Raw genomic sequence first — 26,311 nt, forward strand, 5'->3', positions numbered from 1 at the left:
TCACATGAAAATCGGAGACGACTTTCGGTAAAAATTTTGGATGAGTTCTCATTACCACTTTCGCAGAATGAAAAAACGTGTAGGGTTCCTGAGAGCAAAGGGCTTGGATTTCACTGACCCTACGCGCTGAAGTGATTGCCACCAGAAAAGCAGTTTTCCATGTGAGATGTTGAAGCGATGCCTTATGTATTGGCTCGAATGGAGGTAGCATCAGGCGCAATAGGACAACATTCAATTCCCATGGAGGAGACGGCCTTCTAATGGGGGGAAAAACCTTTTTTAAACCCTCCAGGAAGTCTTTAATAATTGGGATTCGAAAAAAGGAAGGTTGTGATGGGCTCTTCCTGTATGCTGTTAGAGCCGCCAAATGTACTTTTATTGATGATAATTGTAAGCCCGATTTTGCCAATGTTAGGAGGTATGGCAGAATAGACTCTTCTCCACAGGATATCGGGTCAATGTTGTTGTCTAAACACCACACACAAAATCTCTTCCACTTGCTTGCATAAGTGGATCGTGTGGAAGGGCGCTTAGCTTCTCTCAGGATTTCCATACAGTCCTGAGGTAAGTTCAAGTGTCCATATTGCACTAGCTCAGGAGGCATGCTGCCAAACTCAGTGATGAGAGGTTGGGATGGGATATCTGCCCTCCGAACTTCGTGAGCAGGTCCGGACGATAAGGGAGCCTGATGTGTGGTTTGAGTGACCGGTGAAGAAGGTCTGGGAACCACCATTGTCGTGGCCATTCCGGAGCAATCAGGATCATTTTGGACTGAGCATTGGATAACTTCTGGAGGACCGCCGGAATCAGGGGAAGCGGTGGAAAGGCGTAAAGAAATGCTTCTGACCAGCTTATCCACAGGGCATTCCCCAGTGTCCCTGGATGGTAATATCTGGAGGCGAAGTTTTGGCATTTTTTGTTTTCTGGGGTTGCGAACAGGTCTATAGAGGGGGAACCCCATAGTGCGAAAATGGAATGAACGACGTCGTTGTGTAGAACCCACTCGTGGTTCTCGTCCATTACTCGGCTGAGAGCATCCGCTTGCACATTCTGGATGCCCGGCAGGTGAGTTGCTACTAGCGACATGTTCCTGGCTAGAAGCCAATGCCAGATTGTCTGAGCCTCCCTGTATAAAATCCTGGACCTGGTGCCTCCTTGTTTGTTTACATAGTACATGGTGGCCACGTTGTCCGTCTGAAGAAGGAGAGTTTCCGCTCTCAGAGAGGGAAGGAAAGCTTTGAGCGCAAGGTGGACCGCTCGAAGTTCCAGCAGGTTGATGTGATAGAGACTCTCTTTCTGTGACCACTTGCCTTGGACTCGAAGATGTTCCATGTGCGCTCCCCATCCGAGCAGTGACGCATCTGTTACGATGGTTTGAGCTGGAGGCTGTCGTTGGAACGGAATCCCCACCAAGAGATTGTCGGGTAGACACCACCACTTGAGGGACTGTAAGGCGTGGGGAGAAAGGAGGACTTTGTTCTCCCATTCGTTCATTAGTTGACTCCATTGATCCTCCAGGTTTTCCTGTAATGGTCTCATATGGAGGCGAGCATTGGGAACGAGATGGATACAAGACGCCATCGAGCCCAGTAGGGAAGCTATTACTCTTGCAGTGGTCTGGGGAGCCTCTTGCAGTTGTTTGCACTTTTGGAGAATCGATAATCGTCGTTCCTCCGAAGGAACACCTTTCCTAGATTTGTATCTATAATGGCTCCTAAGTAATGCAACCTCTGAACCGGTGTTGCTGTGGATTTCAGGAGATTTACTTGAAGACCGAGTTTTTGTAACAGCTGTAGAGTCCATTTGAAATGTTGTTGCGTCTCTAGATAACTGGAGGCCTTTATGAGCCAATCGTCTAGATAGGGGTAGACAAAAATTCGATGCTTCCTCAAATGGGCGGCTACCACCGCCATGCATTTGGAAAAAGTCCTCGGCGCTGATTTTAGGCCGAAGGGCAGAACCGCAAATTGGTAATGATGTTTTCCGACGGTGAACCTTAAGAATTTTCGATGTTTCTTGGCCACCGGAATATGAAAATAAGCGTCGCAAAGGTCTACTGCACAGAGCCAGTCGCCCTGACGAAGATGTGGGTAAATTTGGTGCAAGGATAGCATCCTGAATTTCTCTTTGCGAATCCACTTGTTTGCTGTCCTTAGGTCTAAAATGGGACGAAACTCTCGCTTGTCTTTTTTTGGCACAAGGAAATACCTCGAATAAATCCCCTTCCCTTGCTGGCTGATCGGGACAGGTTCTATGGCTCTTTTTTGCAATAGGATGGTGACTTCTAACTGAAGAGCTTCGAGGTGTCGGTTGGTTGTTTTGGGTGGAACAGATGGTGGAGGACTGGTAAATCTGAGAACGTAACCATGTCTCACAATATTCAAAACCCAGGCGTCCGATGTGATGCGTAGCCACTCGTCCAGATGATTTGAGATACTTCCCCCTACCGGAGTGGATAACGGAGGAGGGGGAAGCGAAGATTCAGGGCTTAGACGCGGGCGCCTGTCGAGGTGTCTGGGTCTGAGGTGTTGAACGACCCCTTGTCGACCTTCTGGAGAAGCCCCTCTGATGCTGCTGCTGCTGCTGTTGCTGAGGGCGTGAAGACGTCCAATGTGGAGTCTGATACCTGTGGGTGAACAGTCTTCTTTGATATGGGCGGAATCCTTTTCGCTGTTCTTTAGGTCGCTCCATGCCTACCGCTTTCAGGGTATCCAGCTCCGACTTCATTCTGGCCATCTCCTCATCGGCATGAGAGCCGAACAAAGTGGAGCCTGAGAAAGGTAGGTTCTGTATCCTCTGCTGTGCTTCGGGTTTAAGCGATGTAAGCCGCAGCCATGCATGTCTCCTGAGCGCTATACCATGAGCATAGTTATGTGCGGATAGTGTTGAAGAATCCGCCGCAGCACTTATAATCTGGTTAGAAACCATAGCTCCTTCGCTCACGACCTCTAGGAAATCTTCCCTTTTGTCCCTAGGGAGATGCTCCGCGAACTGCAGTATAGAGTCCCAGAGGGATCGATCATATCTCCCTAATAAAGCAGTGGCACTGGCTGCTTTCATGGTGATGGATGCCGTCGAGCATACTTTTCTTCCTGCAGCATCGATCTTTCTGCTCTCTTTGTCTGGAGGAGCAGAGGAAGACGGTGACGTTGAATGCGATTTCTTCGCTGCCACTATAACTACCGAGTCTGGTACTGGGTCCGACCTCAAGAATAGAGGATCTTGCTCTGGTGGACGGTACTTTTTAATGAGTCTGGAAGGAGCAGACTTTGTTGTAGCCGGCGTGAGAAAAATGTCCATTGCTGGCTCAATAAGACCCGGAACCAGTGGAAGTAAAGGTGGTGAAGATGTCTTTTGATGCAAGGTCTCAAAGATTACTGATGTCGATGGGGCCGGAGCTGCTAGCGGGATATTCAGCTTGGTTGCCCCTCTCACTAAGACCTCCTGGAATGTGTTGACATCATCTATGGGGGACACTCTTGGGGACGGTGAGTCCGATAACGTTGGAGAGTAGTCCCGTGTGGACGATGAAGAACGTCCATGATGTGATTCCTGACGACGGTGCCTAGAGGTAGATGTACGCCTTGACGAATATCCAGAACGCCCTGCAGATCGCGTTGGAGTCCTCGGAACAGACTCTGGAGGAGGCGCCGGAAGAGGAGCCGTAGGTGTTACCGGCGTCTGTGGTAACGGCGACTGCCTTTGCGAGAGCTGTGGTGATGCTGGAAGTAGGATAAGCGAGGCCGAGGATTCCGAGGTTGTATAAACCCTTCTAGGCCTCTTAGATGGTCTTCTCGACGTCGAAGCACTCCTTGACGTCGAACTGCGGTGACGGTGAGTGCCTCTAGACGTCGACTCGTCTCGCCACTGAGAACCTATCGACGACGACCCTCGACGTCGGTGCAGTGACGGTGAACGCCTCCGACGGCGAACACTCTCTCTCGACGGCGATCTCCCTCGCCGTGTCGACAGCGAGCCCGACTCGGATCTCCTTGGCGTGGACTGTGTTCGCCGTGTCGACGGCGACCCAGATCCTCTCGACGTCGGGTGTCTTCGCCGCCTCGACGGCGAAATAGCTGTCGACGGCGAACGATGTCTTTTTCTCGCCGGCGAACCACTCCTCGACGGCGAACATGTTGGCGCCGTTCCCTGCTTCGACGTCGACGCTCTCGACGTCGTCGGAGATCTATGTCGTTTTTCAGCAGGTCTGGAAGGAGTCATGGAGGAAACAGGTTGAGCCCTGGTAGAAGCCTGACCTTCTCCTCGCTCTGTAGTGGAATGGCCACTTTTTCTCATGTCCTCTCTCGCCTGAAGTCGGATCTTCTCTCTATCACGAAGGGTTCTTCTAGAGAAGGTTTTACAAATGTCACACGACTCCGGTTTGTGGCTGGATGGAAGACAAATTATACAGACCCTATGTGGATCTGTTTTAGCCTTCTTTCTGCCACAAGAAGGACATTTATCAAAAAGTGAAGGCATTTCTAACTAGAAAAACCTCAAACGTCTGTCAGAATTTAACAGAAATCAGTAGAAAATGATCACTCAAAGGTAAAAACGTCGAGTGAAAATGAAATTCAAAAGATATTTCAATGAATTTCTGTCACAAAAGCTTTGTGAGGTAGAGCTCAATGCTTCAGGGTCCTGTCAGCAGGAGCCGGAAAAAAGAACTGAGGCAACTGCCTGTTGCTGTGCATGATGGGATACAGGAAGACTTTGCTTTCTTAAAGGCACAGCTCTATTTACATTCTGTATAATGGCAGCCTATGGGCTACACTGCCCTGCATTGTTTTATTCTCATCAGAGGTGTAAATAAAGTATGAGAATGTATTTGTTATTACATTTCTAGAATAAATAGGTGTTTGAACATGAATTTACACTACTATTGATTTTCTTTTCAACAATTTGGCCTGTGTAGCTGTTCACATAGGCTGCACAATGTTATTCTTAAGTGTTTTTTGACAGACCTTTTCTTCAAACGGCTGGTGTTTGCACTTAAGAATATACTTCACATCAGTGCTCCGGGGTCCCCGCAGGCGCGCAGAACTATTCAGTGCTTATGACTATACATGGAAATCCCCTACGAGAGAAAAGAACGAGTTACTTACCTTCGGTAACGACTTTTCTGGTGGATACATTAGCTACCTGTGGATTCCTCACCTAATGAATACTCCCATGGCGCCAGCATTCGACGGAAATCTTCTTACTAGTCTCTGCACGTCGACGAGGACGTCACTCTAGCCCACGCGACGCCGTCTGACGTCATACAGGCAATAAGAGGTCCTCGACGACGTGCGGACGTCAGTACCAATCATTTTTTACGTGCATGAGAACAACCAGGCAATGCAATGAAAGAGCAAGGCAACATCCCATTACATTGTAAAAATACACAACATTGCATGAATAACTGTAAATCTTTTATATATATATATATATAACTCTCTCTTTTTAAAATATATATATACACATCAAGTATATACACAACGATATATACATATATATAAATATAATATATACAACATCTATTGCACCCTCAAAGACCAAGAGGAGCGTACTCAAGGATTACTTGGTAAGACCAGAAAGGCAACGGGGAGGCGGGTGGGACCGTGAGGAATCCACAGGTAGCTAATGTATCCACCAGAAAAGTCGTTACCGAAGGTAAGTAACTCGTTCTTCTGATGGATACAACTACCTGTGGATTCCTCACCTAATGAATAGAGTCCCAAAGCAGTACCACGCCCGGCGGTGGGTGCCTAAATGGTCAAACCAAGAAATCCTGCAGCACTGACCGTGCAAAATGGCCGTCCCTTCTAACCTCAGAATCCAAACAGTAATGTTTTGCAAAAGTGTGAAGGGACGACCAAGTTGCGGCCTTGCAGATGTCGACCACAGGAACACCTCTGGCCAAGGCCGAAGTGGCCGACTTAGCTCTGGTGGAATGAGCTCTAATGCCCTCAGGAGGATCCTTCTTTGCCAAAGAGTAACAGATTTTAATGCAAAGAACAACCCACCTGGATAGTGTTCTCTTGTGGACTGCCTTTCCTCTCCTCTTGCCCACGTATCCAATAAACAGCTGATCCTCCAGCCTGAAGTCCTTTGTTCTATCAATAAAGAAGCTCAACGCTCTCTTTGGGTCCAGACGGTGCAGTCTTTCTTCCTCTTTGGAAGGATGAGGCGGAGGATAGAACGTGGACAAAGTAATTGCCTGAGCCAAATGGAAGGGTGAAACAACCTTCGGGAGGAAAGCAGCCTTGGTCCTCAACACCACCTTATCCCCATAAAAAGTTGTATAAGGGGGCTTTACTGATAAGGCCTGCAACTCACTCACTCTCCTTGCTGATGTTATAGCTATCAGGAAGACTGTTTTTAAAACCAAATACCTTAAGGGGCAAGAATGCATAGGTTCAAAAGGGGACCCCATAAGGAAAGTCAGGACCAAGGACAAATCCCATTGCGGCATAACGAATGGCTTTGGAGGATATTTATTTAGAAGACCTTTCAAGAATCTGATAACAATAGGGGATTTAAATAAAGATGGTTGGTCTGGAAGACATATGAAGGCTGACAAGGCCGATAAATAACCCTTAATGGTAGCCACTGCACAACCTTTCTGCGCTAGAGACAGAGCAAAAGACAAAACGTCCGATAGATGAGCATGCAAAGGATCAATCTGCCTCTCTCCACACCACGCAACAAATTTAGACCATCTATTAGCGTAGATAGATTTAGTGGAGTGTCGCCTGGTCGCTAATATAACATCCACTACCTCAGGTGGGAGAGAGAAGGAACTCAGGTTGCCCCGTTCAATCTCCAGGCATGTAGGTGCAGACTCTGGAGGTTGGGGTGTAGAACCTGCCCCTGCGACTGCGAGAGGAGGTCTGCCCTGAAAGGGAGACGGAGCGGAGGGCACATTGAGAGTTGGAGAAGGTCGGAGTACCATACCCTCCTTGGCCAATCCGGAGCTATTAGGATGACTAGAGCCCGGTCCTGGCGAATCTTCCTCAATACTCGAGGAATCAAGGGTATGGGAGGAAACGCGTAAAGCACCTGGCCGCACCAGGTTATTTGAAACGCATCCCCCAACGCTCCCGGCATCGGATACTGGAGGCTGCAGAATAACGGACAATGCGCGTTCTCTCGAGTGGCAAACAGATCTACCCGAGGAAACCCCCACCTCTGGAAGATTAAACGGACTTGATCTGGATGGAGACGCCACTCGTGGTCTGCCGAGAAATGGCGACTGAGACTGTCCGCACGCACGTTCAAGACTCCGGCCAGATGGTTTGCTATCAAGCAAATCTGATGGTCCTTTGCCCAGGACCATAGTCGAAGAGCTTCTCTGCAGAGAAGGTACGACCCCACTCCTCCCTGCTTGTTTATGTACCACATCGTGGTAGTATTGTCCGTTAGGACCTGTACCGACTGACCACGAAGGGAAGGGAGGAAGGCCTTGAGAGCCAGACGTACAGCCCGTAACTCTAACAGATTGATGTGAAACATCTGTTCCTCTGGAGACCAAAGACCTTTGATCTCCAGATCCCCCAGATGAGCTCCCCACCCTAGAGTGGAAGCATCCGTTATGACTGTGGCCACTGGTGGCGACTGCTGGAACGGCTTTCCTTGTGAAAGATTGTTGCTTGCAATCCACCACTTCAAATCCACAGCAGCATCTCTGGAGATCTTGATAGTACCCTCTAGATCCCCTTTGTGTTGAGACCACTGCCTTCGGAGGCACCACTGAAGAGCCCTCATGTGCCAGCGAGCATGCGTGACCAACAGAATGCAGGAGGCAAACAGACCGAGCAGACGAAGGACCTTGAGGACTGGAACTACCGCTCCATTTCGAAACATTGGAACCAAATCCCGAATATCTTGAATCCGCTGAGGCGGAGGAAAGGCCCGACCCAATGTTGTATCCAGTACTGCCCCTATGAACAGGAGGCGCTGAGAGGGCTCTAGGGGAGATTTGGGCTCGTTCACCGAAAAACCCAGGTCGAACAACAACTGGGTTGTTGACTGCAGATGATGCGACACAAGCTCCGGGGACTTGGCTTTGATCAACCAGTCGTCCAAGTAAGGGAATACTGCTATCCCCTTCCTTCTGAGTTCTGCCGCAACCACCGACATCACCTTCGTGAAGACTCGAGGTGCTGAAGTAAGACCAAACGGAAGGACCGCAAACTGATAGTGCTGCGATCCCACCACAAACCGGAGATACTTCCTGTGTGACTTGAGTATCGGGATATGAAAGTAAGCATCCTGCAAGTCGACAGACACCATCCAGTCTTCCTTGTTCAACGCCAAAAGCACCTGTGCTAGGGTCAGCATCTTGAACTTTTCCTGCTTGAGGAACCAATTCAAGATTCTCAGGTCCAGAATTGGTCTCAAACGACCATCCTTCTTGGGAATCAGGAAATACCTTGAGTAACATCCTCGACCCCTTTCCTGCTCTGGGACCAACTCCACCGCGCCCTTTGAAAGGAGGACTTGTACCTCCTGTTCTAGCAACAAGAGGTGTTCTTCTGAACAATAAGAAGGGCGGGGCGGGATGAGGGGCGGGAACTCCCGAAAGGGAAGGGTGTAGCCTTTTCCCACAATACTGAGAACCCAAGTGTCCGTTGTAACAGTCTTCCATTTGGTGAGAAAATGCTGTAATCTTCCCCCTACAGGAGAGGAGTGAGTGGGAAATGGTGGAAGCCTAAGGCTGCTTCCCCTGCTGCACCCCGCCAGAGGATGAGGAAGAAGCAGAGTGCTGCTGAGAGGCTCCTCTGGTGCGTACCCTACCTCTCCCCCTAAAAGATCTATAGGGATGGGAAGAGGCAGGTTGCTGATATCTTCCCCGAAAGGAAGAGGAGGAAGAGCCACGCCCAAATCCACGAAACCTCCTGAAAAATCTGGAAGAGGCCGTGGAAGAAGGAGCTTGGAGCCCTAACGACTTAGCCGTGGCCCTGCTTTCCTTAAAACGTTCCAAGGCCGAATCAGCCTTGGCTCCAAACAGTTTGTCCCCATCAAACGGGAGATCCAACAATGTGGACTGTACATCCGCAGAAAAGCCCGAGTTACGGAGCCAGGCCTGTCTCCTTGCCACCACAGTTGTGCCCATTGCTCTGGCTACCGAGTCGGTGGTATCCAGTCCCGTCTGGATAATCTGGGTCGCAGCAGCCTGGGCATTTGAAACTAAATCCAAAAGACCCTGGGGAAGCTCTGTAAACGATGAGGAAATGTCATCCATCAGAGCATGAATATACCTCCCCAGGATACAGGTTGCATTGGTGGCTTTTAACGCCAGACTGCAGGACGAAAAAATCTTCTTGGACTGCGCCTCTAGTTTCTTTGAATCTCTGTCCCCAGGCACCGTCGGGAAAGAACCAGGCGCTGACTTGGATGAACAGGAGGCCTGCACCACCAAGCTCTCCGGCGTAGGGTGCCTAGATAGAAAACCAGGGTCAGTCGGAGCCGCCCGATACCTCCTGGCCACGGCTCTGTGAACTGCTGGGGAAGATGCCGGCCTCTTCCACACCTCTAACACCGGATCCAGCAGAGCGTCATTAAATGGCAAAAGAGGCTCCGCCGCAGCTGAGGCCGGATGTAGCACCTCTGTTAAAAGGTTTTGTTTAGCCTCCACCACCGGCAAAGGCAGATCCAAAAAACTAGCTGCCTTCCGTACCACTGCATGAAAGGAAGCAGCCTCCTCAGTATATTCTCCCGGGGACGAAAGATCCCACTCAGGGGAAGTGTCCAGCCCACTGGCCGACTTCAGACCACGCAGCCCATCACCCGAGTCCTCTAGCTCTCCTTCCTCCAGGGCTCGTTGGTACTCCTGCTCCTCTAATACACGGAGAGCACGTCTCCTCGAATGAAGTCGTTGTTCAATACGCGGAGTCGACAATGCCTCCGCCGAAGTTGAAGATCGGCGCCGATCTTCAGAAGCCACCGACGCCGCGTCCGGCGCCACAGGTAACTTCGGCGCCGACGAAAGAGCAGCTGAAGCAGATGGACCCACCGGAGTCACAGGCCGAAATCCCGACGTCGACGGGATGGAAATCACCGGGGCCAATCCTTCTGAAGCCACCGGAGCGGCCACCGGCGCCGACACTGGCGCCGAGCCCACGTTCCCAAAAGGGAGAAAGGGCATAAAGGGTGCCGGCCGAAGAGGCGCAGGATCACCCAAAGAAAAGGCCAAAGGCCCAGCCGGAGCACCCCCTGGAGCCATCTGTTGGAAGATAGCATACATCGCATTCAAGAATGCGGAACTATCGGCTCCAGGGGTGGGAAAAGCCAGATACTGAGGTGCCTGTCTCGGAGGCGACCCCGACGCCGGCCTCGACGTCTGCGCCGGAGAAAACACCTGAGGCTCCAATACCTCAATCACCGACGCCTGTCCAGGTGAAGTTGGAGACGCCGGAGAGGGCAACGGCGTCGAAGGATGCGGCGTAACCGTGGGACTGATCTCCCATGTCCTTCGGCGCCGATCCGAAGACCTGGAACGAGTCTCCTTCGAATGACGTCGAGATTCTCTACGGCGCCGGGAGTCTCGATGACGCCGATGTCTCGGAGAAGAAGATTTCTTGTGATGCTTCTCCTTCGATTTTGCCATAAACAGCTTCGCCTCACGTTCCTTGCGGGCCTTTGGATTCATGTGCTGGCATGAATCACAAGTCGAGACGTCGTGGTCGGAGCTCAAACACCAAAGGCAATCGGAATGAGGATCCGTCACCGACATCTTGCCTCCACACTCACGACAAGGCTTAAATCCAGACTTTCTCTGCGACATTATTACCACAGCGAAAGACTACGCAGCAAAAATACACTGTAACCACAAGAGTAACAGTTGCTCCCTCGAAGATAACCGTTTCGAATGCACAGAAAAAAGGGAACTGACGTCCGCACGTCGTCGAGGACCTCTTATTGCCTGTATGACGTCAGACGGCGTCGCGTGGGCTAGAGTGACGTCCTCGTCGACGTGCAGAGACTAGTAAGAAGATTTCCGTCGAATGCTGGCGCCATGGGAGTATTCATTAGGTGAGGAATCCACAGGTAGTTGTATCCATCAGAAATATATTTTCTTAGTTTATTTTAAGAACCACAGGTTCAAGATTTACAATACTTCACATGAAAGGTATTTCACTCAGGTATTCTAGGAACTTTGAATAATCACAATATCATGTACAGTTTTGACAAACATGTTAATAAGCTATTTTAAAAGTGGACAGTGCAAGAATCACAGTTCCTGGGAGAGGTAAGTAAATGTTAAGTTCACAGGTAAGTAAAACTCTTACAGGGTTCAAAGTTGGGTCCAAGGTAGCCCACCGTTGGGGGTTCAAGGCAACCCCAAAGTTACCACACCAGCAGCTCAGGGCCGGTCAGGTGCAGAGGTCAAAGAGGTGCCCAAAACACATAGGCTTCAATGGAGAACAGGGGTGCCTCGGTTCCAGTCTGCCAGCAGGTAAGTACCCCCGTCCTCGGGGGGCAGACCAGGGGGGTTTTGTAGGGCACTGGGGAGGATACAAGCAGGCACAGAAAGTACACCTCAGCGGCACAGGGGAGGCCTGGTTCAGAGTGCAAACAGGCGTCGGGTTTTGTATTGAAAGCAATGGGGAGACCCGGGGGTCTCTTCAACGATGCAGGCAGACACAGGGGGGGGCTCCTCGGGTAGCCACCACTTGGGCTAGGCAGAGGGTCGCCTGAGGGTCGCTCCTGCACTGGAGTTCGGTTCCTTCAGGTCCTGGGGGATGCAGGTGCAGTATTGGTTCCAGGCGTCGGGTCCCTTGTTACAGGCAGTCGCAGTCAGGGGGAGCCTCTGGATTTCCTATGCAGGCGTCGCTGTGGGGGCTCAGGTGTGGTTGTCTCTGGCTACTCACGGGCTCGCAGTCGCCGGGGAGTCCTCCCTGTAGTGTTGGTTTTCCGCAGGTTGAGCCGGGGGCGTCGGTGCAGAGTGGAAAGTCTCACGCTTCCGGCGGGAAACGTGAAGTCCTTAGAGTTGTTTCTTTGTTGCAAGAAAGTTGCAGGTTGTTGAACACGGCCGCTGTTCAGGGGAGTTTCTGCGTCGCTGTTGCAGTTTTTCTTCTAAGTTGGGAGACAGGCCGGTAGGGCTGGGGCCAAAGCAGTTGTCGTCTCCGTCTTCACTGCAGGGCTTCAGGTCAGCAGTCCTTCTTCTTGTTAAGGTTGCAGGAATCTAGTTTCCTAGGTTCTGGGGGCCCCTAAATACTGGATTATGGGGTGTGTTTAGGTCTGGGAGGGCAGTAGCCAATGGCTACTGTCCTGGAGGGTGGCTACACCATCTTTGTGCCTTCTGCCTGTGGGGAGGGGGCACATCCCTAATTCTATTGGGGGAATCCTCTATCCACAAGATGGAGGATTTCTAAAAGTAAGGGTCACCTCAGCTCAGGACACCTTAGGGGGCTGTCCTGACTGGTGGGTGACTCCTCCTTGTTTTTCTAATTATTTCCTCCAGCCTTGCCGACAAAAGTGGGGGCAGTGTCCGGAGGGGCGGGCATCTCCACTAGCTGGGATGCCCTGTGGCGCTGTAACAAAGGGGGTGAGCCTTTGAGGCTCACTGCCAGGTGTTACAGTTTCTGCAGGGGGAGGTGAGAAGCACAGGCTTTGTTCCTGGCCACAGTGACAAAGGCACTCTCCCCATGTGGCCAGCAACATGTCTGGTGTGTGGCAGGCTGGCAAAAACTAGTCACCCTACACTGGAAGTCGGGTATGTTTTCAGGGGGCATCTCTACGATGCCCTCTGGGTGTATTTTAAAATAAATTGCACAATGGCATCAGTGTGCATTTATTGTGCTGAGAAGTTTGATACCAAACTTCCCAGTTTTCAGCGTAGCCATTATGGTGCTTTGGAGTTCGTGTTTGACAGACTCCCAGACCATATATAGTCTTATGGCTACCCTGCACTTACAATGTCTAAGGTTTGGCTTAGACACTGTAGTGGCATAGTGCTCATGCACTTATGCCCTCACCTGTGGTATAGTGCACCCTGCCTTAGGGCTGTAAGGCCTGCTAGAGGGGTGACTTACCTATGCCACAGGCAGTGTGAGGTTTGCAAGGCACTCTGAGGGGAGTGCCATGTCGACTTGGTCATTTTCTCCCCATCAGCACACACAAGCTGTGAAGCAGTGTGCATGTGCTGAGTGAGGGGTCCCTAGGGTGGCATAAGACATGCTGCAGCCCTTAGAAACCTTCCCTGGCATCAGGGCCCTTGGTACCAGGGGTACCAGTTACAAGGGACTTACCTGAGTGCCAGGGTTGTGCCAATTGTGGAGACAAAGGTACAGTTTAGGGAAAGAACACTGGTGCTGGGGCCAGGTTAACAGGGCCCCAGCACACTTTCAAATCATAACTTCGCATCAGCAAAGGCAAAAAGTCAGGGGGTAACCATGCCAAGGAGGCATTTCTTTACAGGAAGAGATTATAGTACTAGAACTGTGGTTTCAGAACAGGAGAACAGATACCACAGATCTTGCAGGGGACAGCAGAACTGTGGTATCTATTATTAAACAGGAGAAGCCATCTACAAGAGACACGGGAAAGAATGCATGAGGCTGCGCTGTAGGAGTGGGCACAACTGTAGTAGAGTTGGGCAGTCCTGCTAATAGTGAAGAAGTCACAAGACCTTCCATTCCAGAATAATAAAATATACATGTTTCTTTATTTCAACAAAGTTGACAATGCAAAAATGATAGGAAATGCAGGCGAATATTAGAGATCTCAGACAACTGAATATGGTGGCCTCAAGCAAAGCTGAGAGCGACAGAAGGAGATAAAACTTACAGATTCAGATATGAATATCATGTGCCAGCCACGGAACTGGCTTTACTTGTACAGACACTTCAGGGTGATTTTGTCCCGTATGAGGAGATTTGGCAATGTTTGATCACCTGGCAGGCGCTGCAAATCTCAAGGGGGGGTGCGGGATAGGGCAGGGAGAAACAGGTTGGGGCGGAATAATTTAAATAAAAAAAATAAAAACTTACCTTATTTGACGCCGCAAGCCGCCTTGCGTGCCTCTTCTTTTCCGGTGTCCAGCATTTACTGGGACACTAGCACAGGCTTCACAGCACTCCTGGTCTGAGCAGCTTGGACTGCGGCTCAGACACAACTGTGGGTTCTGTGCAGTTTCTCCAGCCTGGCTGTTCAACACAGCCGGGTTGGAAAAACCTAAGTGCAAATGCGTGTTTGGCCGGTCTAAGACAGCCAGCAAAACACACATGCGCACTTAGGCGCACTCTCTCTTCCCCCCTCTCTCCTGTGGCCCACCTCCTCCCTGCACATGCTCCTGGCTGAGCAAGCAGCTGTAAAATAAAACGATAAATGATTTTTTTTTTATTTTACAGCTCCTGGCTCTTTTCCAGGGGACGACGCTTCTTCGCCATTGCGAAAGAGCTTCCCCTGTGGTTGATGCTTATGGATAGCATTTCTTCATTTTCCGTTTATTTGCAATAGAGAGGTTAACATGCTTTGAGATTATGGTACTTTAAGCATATTCAATGATGTGACTTTTTTAAACTGAGCATCGATGTAGAGATTATGAGGAAGGTGTATTAACCTGTTTTCTTAATAAAACACATTTAAACTTAAAAGGAGACAAAATAAAAGAAAACTCACCCATTGGCATACATAATGCAACTGAAAAAAAGATTGTCTCATTAAGGCTGCCCTTAGACTGCTGAAATCCCAGAATGAAGTTAGGACCTTAGTTCATCTTGATGGCCTGCTGAAGGACACAGTATTGCATCTAGATCGCCCTCCCATTCCAGTGGCTCGACTGGGGAGGAGGGTGAGGCTTTGCTCATACTATTCCCACACAAGGTGGGAAAGCATTTCCTGCTTACTGGAACAATCTGCAAAAGTAATATAGCCCACTGCTGATTCTCTCGAAAGCTAACAGTGGTATCTCATCAAGATATGTCAATGGTGGCTCTGCAATATCCACCGGCTATACTCCTGCATAGAATGATGCAGCCGCCACTTAGCTCCTTGTTGAAATAGACATTAACTCTGCTCGATTGTGTATGACAGATAGCTATGGCCCTTGTGATCCATGCTGCAATCCCATTTGGAAAATGGGAGGCCCGTCTGTTTGAACAAAGGTTACATACAATCAATCCATGAGCCTGAGTTCACCTGCATTTGCTCTGTTAACCTTTAGGTATCTATGAGTGTATAGTGAATGCAGTAATCTCTCTACTGCAGATGAGGGATGTGGAAAGAAAAACTGTCAGTCTATTTGTTTATTAAACTGAAAATCTGACAGCACTTTGGGAACAAGTTCTAGGATTAGTTCACAAAATTACCCTTTCCCTATGAAGGGTCTCTTCTCTGGCAGTAAAAGCCTGGATCTTGCAATCTTCAGATAGTGAGCATGAGCAACAACACTACTTTCTAGAAGTAATATCTGAGGTCTGCCCAGTAAGCGGGCATTGCGAGAGACCTGCAAACTGTGTAAAAGGTTTTGAATAAACCTTAGAAGTTCTATAATGATCCAATAGGAGTCATCATGTGCCTTCAGATGAGTGTATCCTGGATACTGCTGAAAGTGGACCCCCTATGAACTGTAGTTCTCACCTGATATTGTCAAATGCAGCATTTCTGGTGTGACTGGGTGGAGACTGGTGCAGACACCAAACACAGAGGGGGTAGATTTGATGAAGTGAAAGTGCTGCTTAATTGGCAATGTTCCTCACCTGCCAAGCCATGAGTTCCCATACCCTATTCAGAGGTGGAGGGTGTGGAAGCTGAGTTTCTTCTAGTGAAGCCTAAACTAGCTCTTCTGGCAGAAACAACTCACCCAGTGGCTCATCCACAACAGGGCCACAGAGTCACAGTTTTGCCCTTTTCATGGGGCGCTACCACCACTGTCTTTCCATGTCTGTGTCTGCCATGCGAGGCATAGCAGACCCGGGCAGCAAAAGCAAAGATCCTGCACATCAGGACCATTCTATAGGTTTTCTTAAAGACATTTTCAACAAAAAAACAAAGAAAACCAACACACATTATGTGAGCTTGGCATTCAGCATTCAGATGTGCGTATAGTGCTTACACCTATTGAGCGGAAGGAATTTAGGCACAAAGATGTCCGCCAGCTAGGTTGGGGGCTCTATATATGGCAGGTAGTCCAATGTCGGGGCAGAGGTGCCTCCACTAATCTGGGGGCCAGCCAAAGTCTAAATCAGCCCAGAATCTCTTCCACTTTGCTAGGTATATTTTCTTGGTAGAAGATACTCTTGTATGTACAAGTATCTGTCTTCAGTGAGGTGTATATGAGCAAATTCAATGCATTCAGGAGCCAGGCTGACAAACCAACAGGCACCAGGTCATGTAAGAATATCTGGCCTCTGCATCTGGCAAGGAAGCAACGTGTACACTCACTAAAAAAAGGATCTGCCACCTATCTACTTGCTCACCAACTCACATACTAAATCACCCACCTTTCTTTACAGTTATCTACTCACTTATTCACTTAAGCAACTACTTACCCATGCATACACCAACTCAACCAGCCCATACAGTGCCCCATCCACTCACACTGCATTTGGCCACTCACCCATAAATCCTCCTACTTACTTATCTGCTCTCTCCATCTATATGCCCACTCTTTGAAGTATCAGCTCACCCATCCACTTTCTTACCTACCAATGTACCTTCTCACCCACATACAAAAACAAACTTCTTCATCAACATGCAATGACAACACTAATTTTAAAAATGTCAGCTCAACTGGCAATGCTAATTCCGCAGCTTTATGATTCTCTTAAGTTGCAGAAAGCTGGATACATTTCTTTATATTCTTTGTGGCCCAGAACTTTAGGGTTCATATAAGTTTTCTTTTCTGAAGGGTATTTTCATCCCTTAATCAACTGTGGCCAGCAGAATGAACATAATTTAGCAGTGGGTGCATTATCTCTCAAAAACAAGCAATATTCCTTGAGACCAGCTGGAGGTGGGCTAGCTAGCAGGTCTTTGATTCTCTGCTCCTCTGCCCATCCAACTATAGTCTTGTCTTACTCACAGTACAGAAAACAAACTGAAGATCTCCAGTTACATGGCAATAGATCCGGTGAAGATAGGAGGGGTTGTCGGCTCAGTCAAAACATCCCACAGATTGCAATTTAGAAAACAATGGACTCAATACACTGTAATGGTCTGTAACTCACTGAAATTCCCCAGCTCCCGATAACAAAAGGGTATACAGAATTATATTGGCTCCCACAATCACAACCTCTGGCAGGCTATATGAGATTCTCCCTCCCTCTAAAATTGCCAATCTACAAAGAATTACAGGGGAGCTGCCCTTACATGAAACTCCCAGAGAGTCTTGTGCTTCTCCATGAGCTCCTCCAACTGCTTCTCAAATTCTATCCTGAAAATAGAAGACATACGCGAGTTAAGGCAGGCCGAGGCCTCAAGAATGCAAAGTGTACTTTTTTGGGAAAACGTTACCTTGTTTAACGTGGCCGTCTCAATTTTTAAATGGACTCCGCCCTGTGGCTCAAAATATACGACTTTTAATTACTTTCTGACATTTAGCTCAGTATACTTCCCTATACATCCCGGTTTGTGGTAACATACCATGCATAGACCACAATCTATCTGCAACTCAGAGAAAGATTCATGGCTGCTCTGGGAATTGAATATAAAGCATTTTTCACACCACGCAATGGTCATCATTCTACAGTGAGAAATATTATTTGCAAACGGGAAAAGTTTAATTCGTTTGCTAGTCTACCCAGGAGTGCATGTATAGCATATTTCCCCACGATCGAACCATATGATGCACCTAGACATTTAAAAAACAAACAAAAAAAACAAAGCTACATCTGTGGAACATCCATTCGTCTGTTAATATGGTATAGGTAGCAGTTCATAATTCAACAGTTAGAAAAAGAATGAACACGTACAGCTTTTGTTGAAGGATGGCTAGAAGAAAACCACCTTTCCAAAAAGAACACTGCTGCACAACTGGCAAATGACACCATTATGCACCACAAGACATCTGGAACAAAGCCCTCCCTTTTGAATAAACCAAAGGTTGAGTTGTTTGGCTGTAATGCTGTATGACTTGTTTGGCAAAAAACAAACATTAGAATCATCACAAGAACCTTGTTCCACCCACCAAGCATGCTAGTGAAAAGGCGATTATTTAGGTCTGCCTTGCTGGCATGGGACCTGGATCCCTTGGAAACACCAAGTCCACCTTGAACTACTCCCTGTACAGGCGCATTCTAGAGAAACATGGGACAATCTGTCCAACAGCTAAAACGTAGCCAAAAGTAAATAATGCAACCGGGCATTGGCTGAAAATACACCAGTAAATCTACAACAGAGCAGCTGAAAAAGAAAGGTAACAGGATATTGGAATAGCAAGTCAAACTTCAAATTCAATGCCTTTGGGATCCTGTGACAGGAACTAATTAGCTGTTCTAAACTAAATGCCTTCAAACATCACAGAGCTTACACAGTTTGGTAGTTCAGAATCCCCCTCCCAGTCAATGCGAGAGACTTTAAACTGTTACAGGAGACATCTGCTTCAAGTTATTGCTGTAAAAGTGGGTCCCACTCCTTACTGAATAGCCATAGGACGTTTAGAGCAAGCACTTTCTTTTTCATCTCCCTGTATCATGTTTTCCTTCTCTTTCATACCACACTGATATCTATTGTCCCTATATAACTCCAACTCTGTATGTAATAAAGCACCTTTGTTCGGCTGAATTTTAGGGCCCGGTGCCGTTGATCACCATATAGAACAGATGACATTTCAGTCACATGATATGTATGGAGTTGGTATGAAAGGTGATTTGAAAAGTGATGGAATGCATACACCAACATTTAAATCCCCCAAAGCAGTGCCACTTCCAGTTCATTGACATTTCTTCTGTCCGACCAGACACCAGGTGCTATAACCTAACGGTATTAAATATTACCATTAACACACTCCACCCCTCAAGCTAAAGTATATTGTTGTCCAATGCTTGTTATTTGCTAAATTCAGTGGTAATCGTTCCATTGACTCCAGGGGACTGAATATCTAAGTCAGACCTATTTGTTTAACCTCTGAATGCATATGTTCTTTCCTTGTGGATGAAGTGTGTCCTGAAAATGGCTGGAAAGAGCATAAGTTGCTGGTAACCTCAGCCAGTGAGGATTACCTCTTAACCTTCATCATTGCTAGTTAAGTGTAGGACAACAGAGTTAATCCTAAAGAGTAACAAGGTGACAGAAAAGTTGGTCTTCAGAAAATCTACTAGATTCTAACTACATCCATGTGGAATGGACAACAACTGTCACCGTCAGTGTGCAAGCTCACCTCACTCAGAACATGTGAAGAATGGTTAGCAGCTATTCAAGCTTCCCTCACACAGAATGGACAATCGTAGCTTGGCCATCATGTTTGTGAGACATCAGTGAATAAAAGGTTGCAGGGCCATATGGAAGCTTCTTGCAGCTGTACAACCCACTGTGGCTATCTTCCTGCAATCTACGATGTTTAGCTTCATAGAAGCAGAAACAATCCCCATCCAGTCCCTGTCACCACTGAAATGAGGTGCCACATTATATGATAATCACTGGGTAGTTACAAATAAATTGATCATTGTAACTTAACATACGTGACATGTTTGTAAATATTTATTTGTCGGCAAGTGTATTTATGCTTGCTTATGTGCACCAAGTCTCCTTAAAAGACATGGGACCTGATTCCTAGTTTGCCAGAGTTTTCCAATAACCTCTTTGCGCACAGGTTGTAATTCTGAATTGGGTTGTATTTACCACTTGCAGTAATTACTAGGTCTGTAAAATATCTGAGCCTTCATCAACTTCATGCAGTTCAAACCTCCACACTTGGGAAAACAATATGGTATTTACAGAGGAATGTAAAATTTGGTATTGTAGGCACCAAAATCCACATGATATTCCCCAAACACTCTAAATAGGTGCTATTTATCACACTTTAAAAATTCCTTTGCCTTTTGATAATGAGATCTCCACGTCAAGATATACAGTGCTGGACAAAAACCAATGTTAAGTACTGCAAAGAAGCCACTGAAAAAGGCAACTGCGCCTGTAGTAGGTTCATACCATCTTATAATTTCCCGTTCCCGGGACAATGAAGATGCATGAAGCCATGGAGCCCAGAAGAGATGTCACCTGACGAGCAGTAGGTGCATCGGCTGTTAATAGTTGTTGACACTTCCTGTGGATTGATAAAAGTCGTTCCTCCGAAGGATACACTCTTTGGAGCTCTGTGTTTAGTACCGCTCCCAGGTAGTGGAGGTTTTGTGTTGGAATCAAGGTTGACTTGTTGTGGTTGATTTGAAGACCTAGAGACTCGAAAGTTCTTAGTACGATGTCTCGATGTTTTCTCGCCTGATCCGGAGAGGAGGCCTTCACTAGCCAGTCGTCCAGGTAGGGGTAGACGAATATTTTTTGTCTTCGAAGATGTGCCGCTACCACTGCTACACATTTTGAAAAGACTCGGGGTGCAGACTTCAGGCCGAATGGAAGGACTCTGAATTGGTAGTGCTGTGACGCTATCTGGAAACGTAAAAATTTCCGATGTTTGGATGCTATTGGGATGTGAAAATATGCATCCTGTAGGTCGATGGAGCACATCCAGTCTCCCTGATGCAGTTGCGGGACAATCTGGTGAAGGGCTAGCATCCTGAACTTCTGTTTTCTTATGTACTTGTTCAGGAGCCGTAAGTCCAGAATTGGCCTGAAGAGGCCCTGTTGACCTTTTTTCGCCACCAGAAAGTAACGGGAGTACACCCCTTTTCCTTTTTGTGCCGGAGGAACCTTTTCTACAGCTTTCTTTTGTAGGAGTGCGAGAACTTCCTTGCGTAGCAGGCTGAGATGAGAAGGAAAACCTCTTGCTGGCGGCAAGTGTGGAGGAGGTTTTTTGAAAAGGAGAGAATAGCCATGTTCGACAATATTGAGCACCCATTTGTCTTTTGTGATGGAGAGCCACTAGTGAAGATGATGCGTAACACTTCCCCCCACCGGAGTGGTGCACAGTGTTGAGGGAAGCAATGCCTCATTGCTTTGTTGGTGTCTTTGCTGTAGACTGTTGAGGTCTACTTGACCCTCGGTCTCTTGTGGATCTACGTGCCTGAAACAGGGGACGTCCCTGTCGTTGTTGTGGCCTTTGAGACCAGTGAGGGGTTTGAACCCTCTGCTGGAATGGTCGTCTGTCGTACGGCCTGTACCTCCGCCTGAAGTCTTTCTTACGTTCCAGGCCCACTGCCCTCATCGTGTCCACTTCCGTTTTCATTCGGGCCATCTCTTCATCCGCGTGGGTACCGAACAACGAATTGCCGCTGAATGGGAGGTTTAAAATGCGTTGCTGTGCTTCCTGTTTCAGACCCGTGAGCCGTAGCCAGGAAGACCTCCTAGCGCAGATTCCGTGCGCATACCCATGCGCAGCCAAATCCGCCCCGTCCGCCGCCGCGCTAATGACCTGGTTAGATACTAGGCCCCCTTCCTGCAAGATTTCCTGGAAGTCCTGTCTATCTTCCCTGGGCAACTTTTCTGTAAATCTGTGGAGTGAGTCCCACAGAGAGCGGTCATATCTGCCCAGAAGTGCTGAGGCGCTGGAGACCTTCATAGCAGATGCCGCCGTACCGCACATCTTTCTCCCCAGGGAGTCTAGGTGTCTGCTCTCCTTATCCGGGGGGACTGTGGAAGATGATGCCACAGAGTGTGTTTTTCTGGCTGCGGCTAAGATCACAGAGTCCGGTGGCGGATCCTTCCGCAGGAATAAAGGATCTTGCTCCGGAGCTTTGTATTTCTTTTGAATCCTAGCCGGGGCAGACTTGAGAGTGGCTGGAGACAGAAAAGTGTCCATAGTAGGTTGCAGCAAACCCGGTACTAGTGGCAGCAGTTTTCTCGAGACTGATCTGTGTTGTAGGGTCTCAAAGATAACTGAGGATGAGGTGGCCGGTTCCGGTACCTCAATATTTAGCTTCTGCGCTCCCCTTAGAAGAACCTCATTAAAAGTGGTGATATCATCCACCGGGGAAATCCTAGCAGGTGGAGAATCTGTCAGTGTGGGGGAGTAGCGCCCAACAGACGATCCTGAAGAAGACCAAGAAGGTGATCTTCTGCGTGGTGTTCGCGACCTGGTTCTCCTTCGGGAACGGGACCTGCTCCGAGAGGCTGTAGCAGAGTGTGCAGGTCTTGTGGTCGGCTGACGAGAAGCAGAACGAGCCCGTCCTGCTCTAGCTGTAGGCGATAGCGTTCTCGGTAATGAGGCAGTAGGAGAATACATCCTAGAGTATTGGGAATCCGGGGATGCTGCCGGTCTATTCAGGCTCTCTAACCATCTGGGTGATAGAGTGATGGGAGAAACATGCCCCGATGAGCCCGCTCTGGAATGGGATGATGCACTCCTTATAGAGACCACCGGTGAGGGAGCTTTGTCCGCTGGCTCTACTGCCTGTGACACAGCTGAAGGTTGTGTCGACGTCGATTGTATCCTCGACGTCGAAGGTTGCGCTGGCTGGTCTGTTCTCGACGTCGAAGGTCTTGCCGTCGAAGGCCTTGACGTTGAATGCCTTGACGCCGATCGCGGGACCTGGACCTACTCGCCGTCGTGTGTCTCGACGTTGAGTGGCGAGTGGTCGACGGCGGATGTTCATGCCGTCGTGGTGTTTTTGGTGTCGTGTCCTTCGACGCCATGGGGTGAGACGTTCTCGACGGCGAACGGGAGCGCCGGAGATGACTCGACGCCGAACGGCGGCCTGCCGTCGACGGAGATGTACCCCTGTGTCCATGCTTCGACGCTTTGTCCTTCAACGTCGGTCTGGTCACCGTCGACGGCGATCTATGCCGGTGAGACGGTGGTGCCGATGACGTCGATGGAGAACAAACAGGCACAATCCTACCTGTCGACGTCGATCGGGCCATTCCTTCTGTTGTAGGTCTGGGAAGTGAAGAGGATGTTGACTTTTTCCTCTCCTGAAGCCCATGTAGCCTGATCTTCTCTCTGTCTTTGAGAGTCCTCCTTGACATGTTCTTACAATACTTGCAGGTGTCAGGACAGTGACTCTGTGGCAGGCAGACAATACACAGAGAGTGTGGGTCTGACTGGGCTTTCTTCTTCCCACAAGAAGGACATTTTACAAAAAGAGATGGCATTTTCTGTCAAAAAGACTTCCAAACTCAGACAAAAGATGTTATCTGTCGAGTAAACAGGAAAAATACTATTTTTTAAGGATTTTTCTGAAGAAAAACTCAGAAAAACTGAGAGCTCAATGCTCCAGGATCCTCTCAGAAGAAGCCGGAAAAAAGAACTGACCTAACTGTGAACCAACTGTCACCTTCCCTTCACCCCTGAGGCATGGTGGGATACTGGAGGTGCTCAGGGTCTTAAAGGCACGGTGCCAAAGTTTTTATGGTTCTCCTGTGTTAACCTGCATGCAGCCTATTGGCTAAGAATGCTTCATTGTTTTTCAATGTGGTTTTTTCTATTTTTCTCTGATATTTACTGCTGTTTACTTCCCAAAGTCCAGTTTTTGGGGCTTAGGTAGATATTTATGATCTATTGTGATTTTATAATATAAAAAAAAAAAAAAAAAAAACTTGCATAGAAATAAAGCATTTTAGCCTATTTATGATTATAGCCTGCATTGCTGTTTTACACATGATAATATGTATGTATTTTATATATATATATGCTCCGGGGTCCCCGCACGGGGGCGGGAATATTCAATGTTTATGACTATTGATGAGGATCCCCTGGAAGAGAAAATAAGTTAATTACCTGTAACTGTGGTTCTCCAGTATTGGTATATTTCATAGATTCACATGCTTGAATCATTCCCCGTCGAAGTGGAAGTCCCACGGTACATAGAAAGCAATAAATAGATAAAGAAAACACTTTTTTTTTTTTTTTACTGTAGTCAATAGGAAAAAACACATTCAGTTTTGTAACTATCAGCCTCATTAGAAAAAGCCCAAACTTCAGCCAATCAGGCGAGACCACCCCTTTAGAATCCTCAGCACAAAGGCTCAGTCGCTCAGATTTCTCCGCACTAGTGATTATATGAAAATTAAAGAGGTGAGCCCCTATGGGGAGGCGGGTGGGTCGCATGTGAATCTATGAAAGATACCAATACTGGAGAACCACAGTTACAGGTAAGAAACTTATTTTCTTCTCCACTATTGTGGTATCTTTCATAGATTCACATGCTTGAATCAGAATAGTCAGCAGTAAGATGGTTGAGTTCTGAAAATCAGTAGCATGTCTGTTCACAATTCTTTCTATGTGCACAGGTAGTTAAATTATGCTAATCAACCTTGCAAAAGATTATATATCTATGAATATATACATATACAGATATACATATATATATACCCACATGAAAATATTAGCCTGGTAATACATAGAGGATGGAGGGTAAAGAGATTATTGGCTCACCTTATGCGAATAAATTACGTAACACTGCTTGTCCTACCACGGCATCCATTCTGTCAGTAGCTTCCAGGCAGTAGTGCTGAGTGAAGGTGTGGGCACGCGTCCACGTTGCCGCTCTGCAGATCTGGCTCAAAGGGACTCCTGCGAATAGAGCTGCCGAAGTGGATACCGCTCTAGTGGAGTGTGCTCTGACATTGGATGATAACGGTTTCCCTGCTAACTGATGGCAGAGTTGTATGGCAGAAGAGATCCAGCGCACTATGGTCTGTTTAGTAACTGCCTTGCCTTTATTGATCCGTCCATAAGTAATAAACAGTTGCTCAGATTTACGGAAACTGCAAGTCCTTTGTATATAAAATTTTAAACATCGTTTAATGTCTAGAGAATGTAATGCGCGCTCCGCTGGAGTTTGCGGATTTGGAAAAAAATTTCTCAAAACCACTGGCTCATTTAGATGAAAAGTCGATGGAACTTTGGGGATACATTTTGGATTAGTTCTTAAAATGACCACCTCTGATTTGAATTGGAGAAAAGGTGGTGAGACTGTGAAAGCCTGGATATCACTAACCCTCTTTGCTGAGGTGAGGGCCAGAAGGAGGGCTGTTTTCAAAGTAATGTATTTGAGGTCTGCCTTATGAATGGGTTCAAACGGATGCTTCATTAATTGGGAGAGCACAATATTCAAATGCCACGGAGGTGGAGGACGGTGAATCGGCGGAAACATCCTGAACAAGCCCGTAAGAAACTGCTTTATTATCCTGGATGACCATAAAGATGGTGAATGAGATGTTCGCCGGAAACGGGATATAGCAGCAAGCTGAACCCTTATAGACGAATAGGAAAGGCCTGATTTAGCTAAATGCAACCGATATGGTAGAACCTGTTCTGGAGAGGACTTCAGAGGATGAACGTTGGAAGTTGAACACCATATGCAAAACCTTTTCCACTTGAACTTATATGTCCTGTTTGTAGACTGAGCTCTGGCACAGGCAACTACCTCCCTGCAATCTGAAGGGATATCTAGGCCGTCAAATTCATAGAATTCAGGAGCCAGGCTGATAATCGAAGAGATGTCGGGTTGGGATAACGGACCTGCCCCTGATTCGTTGTTAACAAGTCCGGCAGTGTTCTCAGTCGTATGTGAGGCTGCTCCGAGAGTAATAGAAGTTCTGTGAACCAAAACTGGCGTGGCCATTTGGGAGCAATTAATAGAAGTCTGCATGGCTCCCTCTTCATTTTCTGCAGAAGTCGCGGGATGAGAGGAAGCGGGGGAAAGGCGTATGCATAAATCCCTGACCATCTGATCAAAAACACATTCCCCTTTGATCCTTTCTGCGGTCGCCAGCTTGCGAAGTGTTGGCATTTCTTGTTGTCTCTGGTTGCGAACAGATCCAGACTGGGCTTGCCCCAACGACGAAAGAGGCAGTCGAGAACTGACTGATTGAGTTCCCACTCGTGGCAGCTGGTTCCAGTCCTGCTTAAGGCATCTGCCCAGGTGTTGGTGATCCCCAGGAGATGTTCTGCTCTGATGTGATGTTGAATCACCCAATGCCACAGCTTCTGTGTTTCTAGGGACAATGCCTGCAATCTTGTGCCTCCTTGTTTGTTGAGGTAATGCATGACTGTGGTATTGTCTGTTCTTATCAAGACTGAAGAACCCTTGATGTTGGCGAGGAAGGACTTGAGTGCCAAGGAAACTGCTCTTAACTCCAATATGTTTATGTGAAGAGTCGACTCCTGAGTGGACCATTTCCCTCTCACTGATAGATCCTGCAAATGTGCGCCCAATCCCTCTAAGGATGCATCTGTTGTTATAATATGCACTGGCTTGTCCTTCAGAAATGAGACCTTCCGAGATGAGGGGGGTATCCTTCCACCATTTGAGAGCTTGTTTTG

General features: G+C 47.9%; 1 protein-coding gene across 1 annotated transcript in view; it reads right to left on the reverse strand.

The window, feature by feature from the left end:
- Positions 1–26,311, reverse strand: part of SYCE1 (synaptonemal complex central element protein 1) — a 439,580-nt gene that overhangs the window by 144,071 nt on the left and 269,198 nt on the right. Inside the window, exon 8 of the mRNA XM_069209539.1 lies at positions 17,302–17,365. Coding sequence (XP_069065640.1) covers positions 17,302–17,365 — 64 coding nt within the window. The remainder of the gene's footprint in view (positions 1–17,301; positions 17,366–26,311) is intronic.

Source organism: Pleurodeles waltl, chromosome 10 (genome assembly GCF_031143425.1).
Source record: "Pleurodeles waltl isolate 20211129_DDA chromosome 10, aPleWal1.hap1.20221129, whole genome shotgun sequence".
Taxonomy (NCBI): Eukaryota; Metazoa; Chordata; class Amphibia; order Caudata; family Salamandridae; genus Pleurodeles; species Pleurodeles waltl.